General features: G+C 32.6%; 1 protein-coding gene across 3 annotated transcripts in view; it reads right to left on the reverse strand.

The window, feature by feature from the left end:
• Positions 1-1,285: 1,285 nt before the first annotated feature.
• Positions 1,286-10,662, reverse strand: part of NIPA2 (NIPA magnesium transporter 2) — a 16,290-nt gene continuing 6,913 nt past the window's right edge. The window contains exons 2-6 of one of the 3 annotated variants that reach the window (XM_044670409.1): positions 7,110-7,340; positions 5,326-5,382; positions 3,746-3,836; positions 3,069-3,229; positions 1,286-2,223 (exon numbers count right to left, since the gene is read on the reverse strand). In XM_044670409.1, coding sequence (XP_044526344.1) covers positions 1,589-2,223; positions 3,069-3,229; positions 3,746-3,836; positions 5,326-5,382; positions 7,110-7,248 — 1,083 coding nt within the window. In that variant the 5' untranslated portion in view covers positions 7,249-7,340 and the 3' untranslated portion in view covers positions 1,286-1,588. Of the gene's footprint in view, positions 2,224-3,068; positions 3,230-3,745; positions 3,837-5,325; positions 5,383-7,109; positions 7,841-10,662 lie in introns of those variants that run through there. The other 2 variants (XM_044670408.1, XM_044670411.1) reach the window with 2 other exon arrangements.

The following is a 10,662-nucleotide window of genomic DNA, read 5'->3' on the forward strand; positions in this document are numbered from 1 at the left end:
TTACTATTTTTTAAAAATCTGTTATGGATGATAATTACTCATTTTAAATTAGAAAATAGGGAATTAAATTCTTGGATCATATACTTTGGTATCAGGAAAACTGGCCTGAGAAGTTGGAGACTATTTTCTTAGGACAAAGATAAGCTAAATAAATTTTGTAGGCTTTTGCCATTTGGAAAAGTAATTTCTCTCAAAAAAAGTATTTCAAAAATCAGTTTATGGCTTAGTGAAAAGACTGGACACCTTTCTGGCTTCCTCACTTAATAACTCTTTACTTATGGTTTAACAGTAACTGGTCTCCCTCACTTTGTTTTTGTAAATATTAAATGAGCTAATAGGAACTGCTACATTGAAATACCACTTTAAAAATATAAGAATTAAGGGGCAGCTGGGTAGCTCAGTGGATTGAGAGCCAGGCCTAGAGGCAGGAGGTCCTAGGCTCAAATCTGGCTTCAGACACTTCCCAGCTGTGTGACCCTGGGCAAGTCACTTGACCCCCATTGCCTACCCTTACCAATCTTCCACCTATAAGTCAATACACAGAAGTTAAGGGTTTAAAATTAAAATATATATATATATATATATATAAGAATTAAAGTTTCTTCACCCTCTAGAAACAAGTCCCATCCTCATAATCATCCTGAACAATATTCATGTTTCTAATGACTATGAGAATGAAGCTGCCACACAAGTCTCAATAGGTTAAGGAATTTCAGAAGTTGATAATGGGGACTCTAAAAGAACATTAATAATAGTACAAAATGCGAAATTATTAGTAATAACTCACATTCATATAATGTTTTAAGGTCAGCAAGGCACAAGGGAATGAAAACACTTTTGCCAAGAATTGTTAAACTGCATTTTAAAGAAATTCTTCAATCTGGTAACTCAGCCATTTATAAACACCTAAAAAATTGTACAGGGACTCTGTAGTCACTTGATAAGGCAAACTCTATATCAGAAAATCACCCATACACAGTTGATCCAGAAGTTACTCTATTTCGTATCCATTCTGCCTAACTTAAGATTCATTCAAAATACTTCAAAATTAAAGTAATTGTATTTCTTATTTCCCATAATCAGCTCATGTTATAATCATATTATAAACTAATTCATGACTCATCCAACATGAGTCACGGCTGTATAATCCACAGGATACCATAATGGAATATTTTGTTCTTCCACATAGTGGAAGAAAATTAAGGAAATGTTAATGCATTGTCATTTGGTTAATGACAAGTGTTCATTTCAGTCTTTACCAATAATGAAGAAATAAAGCATTTTATTGTTATAATTAAAACTGTCAGTGCAATAAGTTTTTTTATGATGAAAGACTTGAAATTTTAAATTATACAGAGTTAACAGAAACTAAAACCAACCATATTTGTTATCTTAGTAGTCCTATACTTCATATGTAAGGAAAGGAAAGTCATTATAGTTTTTGCCCAAATTAGTGAAATCATTAAAAAAAAAAGATTGTCTTTAGACAGGATTTAAAATGACAATTTCTATTTTCAGACAAGCTCATTTTACAGCCAAAAAAAATTCCCACAATTACAGATTAAGTCTTTAAAAATTATACCTATTTTCAAAAAGTCATCAGATTTCCATTTCTTCTAGAGATGTTTTCACCAGTTTGTTGCTCACTTCCGCAGGCTAAGTTTCCTTCATTATTATTAAGGACTTCATACAAGTTGGACAGATTGCCATTCACTGCTTTTTCATCTTTTCTCAAAGACACAGGCAGACTTGCCAGACTAAAACTGACATCTTTAAAGGCATGCAATAAAAAGATTCCCACAATGATTGTAAGGAAGCCACTCAAAGTGCCAATAATGTCATCAACAGGCATATTTTGCCACTCTTTAAAAAGAATAGCTGAACAAGTTAAAACAGATGTCGTGAAGAACACATAATATATTGGAGTCACTATGGATGTATTAAATATATCCAGGGCCCTGTTTAAATAATTGATCTGTGTACTTACACAGAGAATAAGGCTTAGCAGCAGAATCCAGGACAGTGGGTGCCTTAGTACAGGCTTCCCTGCAAAAAGTTCTTTAATAGCAATTCCCAGGCCTTTAACACAAGAAACAGAAAATGCTCCAATTACAGAGCAGATTGTAATGTAAACAAGTATGTTTGTCTGTCCATGGCGAGGTCCTACCACAAAAATTAATATCAAGGAAACAATGACAATCAACGTTGCAAAGACAACAAAACCTGGAAGAGAGAAAAAGGGTAATATTTAGTTAAATATGTAAAGTGCTAAAAGAAACCTCTGGCATTTTCTAACAAAGCCCAGGATAAAAAAAGGGGGCATAACAATTTCAGACCACAGAAATGTAATGCAACTCCTTTCACAGAGAAGGAAATTGAGGGTCTACAAGGCAAAGTGACTGGCACCAGGTCACAAAACTATCCAGTGGCAGAGATGAGTTTGGAACTAGGTTTCCTGTTCCCTGATCAACCTTCCCACTGTCCAAAGCTGATTATTCTCAAGTGAAGAGTAAATATCTACTTCTGATATAACTACAATGGGGAAACATTACATTTTTCTTAAAAGCAAAAAAATATATATATAATATGTATGTATATGTATATCCCAATCCATATAATAGTTGTCCTGCTAATTCAGTCTTATAAGGAGTAATTTATGTATGACAATATTTGCCTACACTTTGAAATGAGAAATTGTTACAGTTGCATCTTCGATTTTTCTAGGATGATCTATTTCTGGGCAAAGCAGAACCCTCTCCATTTTGATGCATTTTCTAAAGTAATGAAATATATACCAATACCACAATAAAAACAAAAAATAGCAAAAAGGGAGTAAATAATACACAAATGTTAAACATAACCTGCTTCATAAAAATAACATCCAAAACAGTTATTTTTGCACCAAAAGGAAACTATCTGAAATATGTGGCCTAGCAAGCAACTGTTGCAGCGAGTAGTAAGAAGGCTGAAATCTATGGAATTTGCTCACAATGTAAAGCCCAAATGTAAAATGTAGAACTTGAAAAATAATGCAAAAATGAGACTATCTTACATAATCTTTTTCTTACCTGGATCACCCAGTTTATGAGACATCTCATTTAAGGTCTCAATCTCCTCCTCTTTTGGAGCATGAATTACCATAACAGTAGACCCTAAAATACTTAATAAACATCCAATTTTTCCATGAAGATTAAGTCTTTCATTTAGAAAATATGACGAAAGGATGGCACTAAAAAGAAAAAAGTAATTCCAGAAATTATAAATTATTATTTTCCTCATTTCTATCTGTATAGCATATGTGAAATAAACAGTAGACAAAAAAATCTGAGGACTAATAAAAAACAATGAGCACACCATATTACTTCTCATTCAAAACAAAATGTTACTTTTCAATCACATTTCCAGAAAATTATTTAACTTTGTGAAGAGTAAAACTGTTTGTTGAACTGAATTAAATCAAACTGAATGTGGTACAAGTCTTACAAGTTTTCAATTATATAATCTATGGATTAATAATTGATTAATAATTAATCTCTGTAAAATTAAAAACCACTAAACAGATTTCCACTGGACTCTTACAGTGATACAAAGGCATTTAAATTTAACATTAGTAACCTAACACATAATAAATAGAAGATTCATAAACAAAGTCAGATAACACTAAACATAATAGAATCTGAAAATACTACTGTAAATTTTATATAAGAAATTTCTGTTCTTGCCAAGCAAAAAAAATTGCCCTTACCTTACAAGAACACTAAGAGCTCCTAATGGAGTCACTAATGTGGCTGGGGCAAATGCATAAGCAGCAAAGTTGGCCACCTCACCAGCTCCCACTGTGGGTTAAATTTATTTTTAAAGAGTTAGTGTCAATTTTACTGTTATAAATAAAAATTCTGAATTTAAAAAATCTCATATTCACATTTAGCATTAATGCAAGTCAACTCTTAGGTTTTATGCAATATTATATATAGATTATTTCATCTACTTTAATATCTTGACTATGTTCCCAATTTAATTGGGAGGTGGGGGTGAGGTTTCTTCATTACCATGTTAAAGAAAACTTTCTGAGACAAAATCCCAAAGAACCAGAGAAAACAATAGAAAACCAAAGGGCTTAATTGAAGTAATACAGATAGAATGTATAGTTAATGCAAACATAGGATGCAATAGTAAAACATTTAACTATAGAGTTTCTATAGTGAAACAAATGCAAACAATTCAAATCGGCTAAGGGATAATAAACTTTTTCTTAAATACAGAAAATGAAAGAAAATCTTACTAGTTATAGCCAGGGAGCAGCAGTAAATAGTAGTGGTGTCAAATTTAAAGACTTGAACCCCTAGAGACCAGATACTGACTTAAAAAAACAACCATATAATTAACTATTTCTGTTATTTTTTTTATTACACATTTCTCAGGAAGTTTTAAGTTAGTAGGTATGACACCTCTACGGCACCAACAATTTTTTTTTAAAGAAGAGTCTTAATGCTACTAGTTTTCACATTTTATGTTTTATGATATCATATATGGTCTCTGTATTAGGCGTTTTTATATATTTGGGTTTTGTTTTTGTTTTTGTTTTTTTCGGTTACAAGGTACAATCTGAAGAGAGGCTGTTTGTTTTGGAGGCTCTCCTCTCCCAACCCCTCATTCCCCAACTACTGATTGTAAAGACAAAAGGCACCAATAAAATGCATTTTAAGGTTTACTTTTGGGTTCCAACTTGGGGCAATAAAAAATACAGAAGAAGCCCTAATATTTTAAGTGCCAAATGTCTTTTGGACCATCATTCTTTGAATGCTCCTTAAAAATAATCAAAATATACCTGAAAACTATTACCAATCCCCACTTTCAATTTGATTAAGAATCACTAGAAAAAAGAATTATCTGTAATATCTCCTTTAAAATGTTCAAATGACATTCTGATTCTTTTTTATTTTCAGAATATAAGCATTGGAAGGTTCAAAAAATAAACCACCACTTAAAATAAATGGCAGTATATTTTTCTAAACCAATCACAGTGCTGCTGATAATTAAAAAAAAAATGGCAGTGCTATCAAGTTTCAAAGGAATTACTCTTTTAAAACCCCTGTCAATATACTGAGGATAATAACAATAGTCTGTGCTAGGTTCAATGGGGCGAAAATTTTTTTTTAATCTATACTTAACATTCATCTTAAAGCTTTTAACTTTGAAATATTAATTAAGTTAAATTTTTTTACACAAAATTGCTTCTTTAATTTGTGCTAATAATCCAGGGTCATGTAAAAAATGTTGACTATAGAATTCTAGTATTTCCTGGTCATTTTACTTAATACATACTTGATAGAAGTCCAGCCCACCATAACCACTCTTTAAGATATGCATGGCCACCTTGACCTAGAAATGAAGAAAAAGTTATTTTTCAGATATTTGGAGGATCATCAGATTCTAAACATTCAGATCATAATCTATAAGGATATGTAGAGATTACAGGGAATAAGGGGAAAGGTCTCAATAACTGAGGTTAACACTTTCAAAATATTCATAAACATGCAAAAAACCTATGAAATTTAGAGTACAAACATGTATAAGTATGAAGTACTCAAACAGAAAGACAAAGGTATGTGCTAGTTTAGCATATTGGGCCAAATGTACACCTCTAAAATGAAGTTTACTAAAAATGCAAAATATAAATATAAACTAAAAAAAGTCTATATTAAATGTAGTAATTATGAAAGCTTTTTAAAATATTCCTTTCACTATCAAATAAAAATCAATTATTTACTTTTAATCAAGACAATTTTCAACTTGGTCATTTTTGTTCTTTTCCAAAGACTTCACCTTCACTAATAAAATTTAGTATGATTTTAAGTCAAGTTTTGTACAAACCATATTTATAAGGAATTTGAGAGAAGAGCAGAATTTGAAAAGTGGAAGGGACAACAAAGGACATCTAATCCAACACCCAAAAGGATTCCCCCTAACATACCAGCCTCTAAATTTGAAGGCCTCCAAGGAGTTAGAACCTGGCTCCTCTTAAGGCAGCCTACTTGTTTATGGCCAGTTCTCCTCATTTGGAAATTTTTCCTGAAATCAAAACTAAATTGGCCTCTGCAAATTCTACCAACTTCTTCACCAATCTGGAAGCCCTCTACTGGATGCTCTCCAATTTACTGAATATCCCTCCTGCATAAATTCCAGAGAGGGAAGGATTCAGTAGGACCATCAATTCTTTGTTTTTAGAGCTATAGCTCATTTAATGAAGTTAAGTTTGCATTAGCTCTTTAGGCTACATTACACTGTTGACTCCTAGATATCTCTTTCCTTCCCTCTCCCCTCAAAACTGCTTCTTAATTATGCTTCTCCTACCTTGTACTGATAAATTTTATATTCATGTATAAAATTCTTCATTTTCCCCTATTGCATTTCATCTTATTAAACTCAACTCAGTTCAATAGTTCATCAATATTTTTTGGATGCTGTCATTTGGTATCTCAGCTATCCCTCCCTCATCTGCAAATTCAACAAACAAACCATCTATGCCTTTACTTAAGTCATTAATTTAAAAAGTTAACTAGCATAGTGGAAGACAAATTCCTGGGGTAGACTAAATATCTCCTTAACATGTTATATGGCTTATATCCACATACCCCCTCCCACTGACCTGCAAACAGAAGATTTCTGTTTTAATTTTCTGATATATCATAATGTCTACAACAACTATGTTAATGCTTTTTTAAAAAAGCTACATGAATAAATAAGGCAAATGTCAAACGAGAATTTCTTCTCTGGCTTTGATGTTTCTAGGAAGGGGTTAGCAGAGCCATTTTAAAAAAGACAACAATTCCTTTCTTGTACTCTTCACTTGGTTTCATGTACTTAGGACATGACAATTTAAAGAGAAGGGAAAGAAGAAGCTAAACAAGTAGCTACAGGAAAGAATAACATTTTTGTGCTTAAAGTGATACACTTTTTTTTTTGCATTTGTTTCATTACAAAGCTGAGTATTCTTATACTGTTAGCAATATAGAACTTAACTCCAAATTCTTTTGGGGGGGGGAAGCAAACATCAAGAATTAATCTTTATGGAAAGTATAAAAATCATATATAAATATATAACCTACCTGCTCTCATGGAGCCTTTTCTGGCTAGCCTCAAGAGACCCTTTTTTTTTAAAATGAAGCTTCCTCCAATGAATATGCTGGAACTCATAGCCAATCCCAGACCAATATAAAAGTCATATTTTCCACGATCCTGGCTCATCTCGTTAACTACTAAAAGTGTTCAGGTGAGTCACATTGATCACAGAACAGAGAAACTGCTGGTACTGGAGCCAGGTGACACAACCTTCAATTCTAAACATACACAACAAAAATAAAGATTTTTAGAGAAATAATCGATTACAAATACAGACAAACCACAAATATGATACTTAAAAAGTATTCAAATAGAAATTCTACCTTCTTCTCCTTTATCCTAAAGGAATAGTCTTTTCTTTTTTTCTGAAGACTGCAAAGCTCCCCATCTGGTCCAGGCTAGAATCATAATAGCCACCTACAGACTGATTTTGCTAATGACAATGACAAGTACAGTTGACATGATTGTTTTTCTAATCTAGGCCAGCTTGCTTCTCCTTAGGCAGCCTAATTGGCTCCCTTTCCCAGGGACTCACTCATTAGGTGCCAGACAGTACAGACATCTAATCAGTTTTAGCCCACTGAAGCTGAGAACTCCTGAATTTAAAAGACTCTCGGACTCAGGGATTATTAAGGGTAAGGGTCACCATGCTTCTTTTCCCTTCATTTTTATAATATCAAATGTCTGATTTTAATGGAAAAAAATAAAAACAAGTTCACTAGGAATAGAACTTTAGCCACAAAAAAAAAAATAATAATTCACTTAGTATCTACAGCAAGTTGGATAAAGTTTTTGTGAGTAAAGTTTAACTAATGCTATCATAGCAAGAGAAAAACTGTAATGGACCTAAATAGTTAAATAATAATGTTCTTGATTTAATGAAGTAGAACCTTTTAAAAAAAAATATTAATTCAAGTCCTATAAACTGAGCTATCTTATCAGTCTAACCTAATAAGGAAATACTGTTGCAAAACTTATTTCCCTTTAGGCATATGAAGACTGTCAGGTTTTCCAGCAGGACATGAATGACCACCACTTGCCTAGTATTTTGCAGTAAATATCAGGTAAAGTTGAATTTGTGGATACAGTGGAAACTTCAAACTCCAAATTCTGTAAGTGATTTAATGAAATTTGCTACACTTCTGGTAAATATTTATGTACAATAACTATGGAATACAGTAAATATTTAAATACAATGTTAAATATTGTTTATAAATGCTCTTCAAATTTGGGAGAGGGTCAATGACTCAAAATTAAAATGAAAGTAAAAGTATTGCTTGTGAACTTCAAGATTCATAGAAAGTCAGATTATTGATATTCTTGTGCTGAGGTTAAATACTAATGAAATATAAAGTAGTTTCAGAGAAATGTAAGTTAGAAAACAAAGGGGAAAGGGCAACAAAGAAGAAACTGAGGCCCAGAGGAGAAAAGTTCCTGGTCCAAGATCACAGAGATAGAATCTCGGTGTCTGATAAAATCTCTGTGTCTGGAACAAAGATGTCATCAGGTCTGGGAAATCTTTCAGAAACAGGGAGTCAAATTGCAGTTCCCTATGTTCCAACATGGGGAAAATTCTAAGACAAACCATTCAGAAAGGTCCTGGAATATTCTACTATTAAAGATGCAAGTGAAAAAACAAACTCTTCTTTTAAAATGGAAATACCTTCTGGAATGAATAAATCCACAGTCATACCACAGTGTAAGTTACTTGGTCCAGCTTGCTTTAATAATGGCTTAAATAGTTCACAAAGAAGGTGGTAGTGTTCAGATAGCTTAGTACAGTGCCATGAGCACTGGTTTTAGAAAGACCCTCTTCAAATCCCAGCTCTGCCACCAAAAGATCAAGGGTAAGTTTTTCTCACCTGTAAAATGAAGAGACTGATTCAAATGACCTCAAGTCCCCTTCAGGTTCAACAGAGGACACTAGCAATGAGTACCAAAAGGAAGGAGGTACAGCAGGTTGGAAGGTATATAAAAGGTTTAAAAAAGGTCTACAGAGTACTATAGATTACTTATAGGCATGCTAGAAAAACTACAAGAGAGTGGGAATGGAGGAAAGACAAAGAGGTTTATAGAAAGTTCAGTTTTCATTTTTATTCCCTTATGGGAATTTACTATAGGGGAGTTTACTATAATTGCTATCCTGCTTTCTGATAATTCTTGAAGCTTTTAATTCTAACTGATATCTCTGTCCCTATAACAGAATCACTTAGAGACCACTACATATCTCCTTTAGTCTTTAGGGGTTCATCAATTGAATTTTTCCACTGTTTCCTTCAGGTTGTGATCATCAACAACCCTAAAATCAAGAACTTAATTTCCCATCCACCTACTCTAACCATATCATTTTTTGTTCATAGTTATGCTACAATTAAAAAAAAAACCTGGAACAAATACCATCAGTAATTTACAATTTTTTACATGATGATTTTTACACCCTGAATAGCTATACTACTAAATACTATTTACTATAGTACTGAGTACTATTTCCACTTTGTATTATTTCACATTAGTTTTTCCATATTTCTGAGTAGTCTTCATATGTCAATCTTTGTAACAAAGTAGCATTATACTTACATCAACATACCACATGCTTCTTAGTCATTTTGTAGTTACTAGACATTTGGGTTGTCGCTAACTTTTAAATATGGCACAGCCTTAAGTTCTTTGAATAGAGAAGCCTTCCCCCCCCACTCTTTATTTCAATAAGTCATACTTGCAATAATGGGGATTAACTGAAGGGTATGACCAACTCTTGGGTGTAACTGCCAAAATGAAGTGCCAAAAAATGGCACCAAAATGTATTGCCAACAGCAAGGTATAAACACACCTATTTTCCCAGAGTTGCAAAGTTTATTTTTATTAATATCTGATAATTTAGTGAGTATGAGGCATCTCACACTTATGATTTATATTTCTTTAATTATTTGGGGAGCTGAACCTTGTTTCAAGTGTTTATTCATTACTTGTAAATTGTTTTATTCCGTCTGTCTGGCCAATGGATTCTAAATACTACCCATATAAACTTATTTGTCTCTTGTAAACCTTGAAATCCTTCATGATTATCAACATTTTCTTGCTGTTTCTTTTTTTTTAGTTTTCATTTTAGATTTTTGTTTTACTGATATTCACTGTGCAATTACAAATTTATATTATCAAAAAAAAAATTGTGTTCCAGATCATTTCTCCTATTTTCAGGGATGGAATGACTAACCACCAATGTCAATATCATAACCAAAACCTTCTAAGAGCAGCGCCTCTGCTAACCTAAAATTATAACCTCCATTTCCCCTTTCACTCAATTTGTCTCCTATATTCCTTTCACCTAATGTCATGTTTTCTGGGAATTAGTTAATAACATTTTTATCTGTACTTTGATAGTTAAGATGACCCCTGCCTATTTATGATAAACATACTAGTAATTGCACTTTATCCTTTATTTTATGGATTTTAAAAACTATTTTGAATTTCCCTAGGCAACTCCCTAACACTACAAGTCACATACTTTCCATTCCACAATAATGTTCCTCACACTATACT

Source organism: Gracilinanus agilis, chromosome 3, assembly GCF_016433145.1.
Source record: "Gracilinanus agilis isolate LMUSP501 chromosome 3, AgileGrace, whole genome shotgun sequence".
Classification (NCBI taxonomy): domain Eukaryota; kingdom Metazoa; phylum Chordata; class Mammalia; order Didelphimorphia; family Didelphidae; genus Gracilinanus; species Gracilinanus agilis.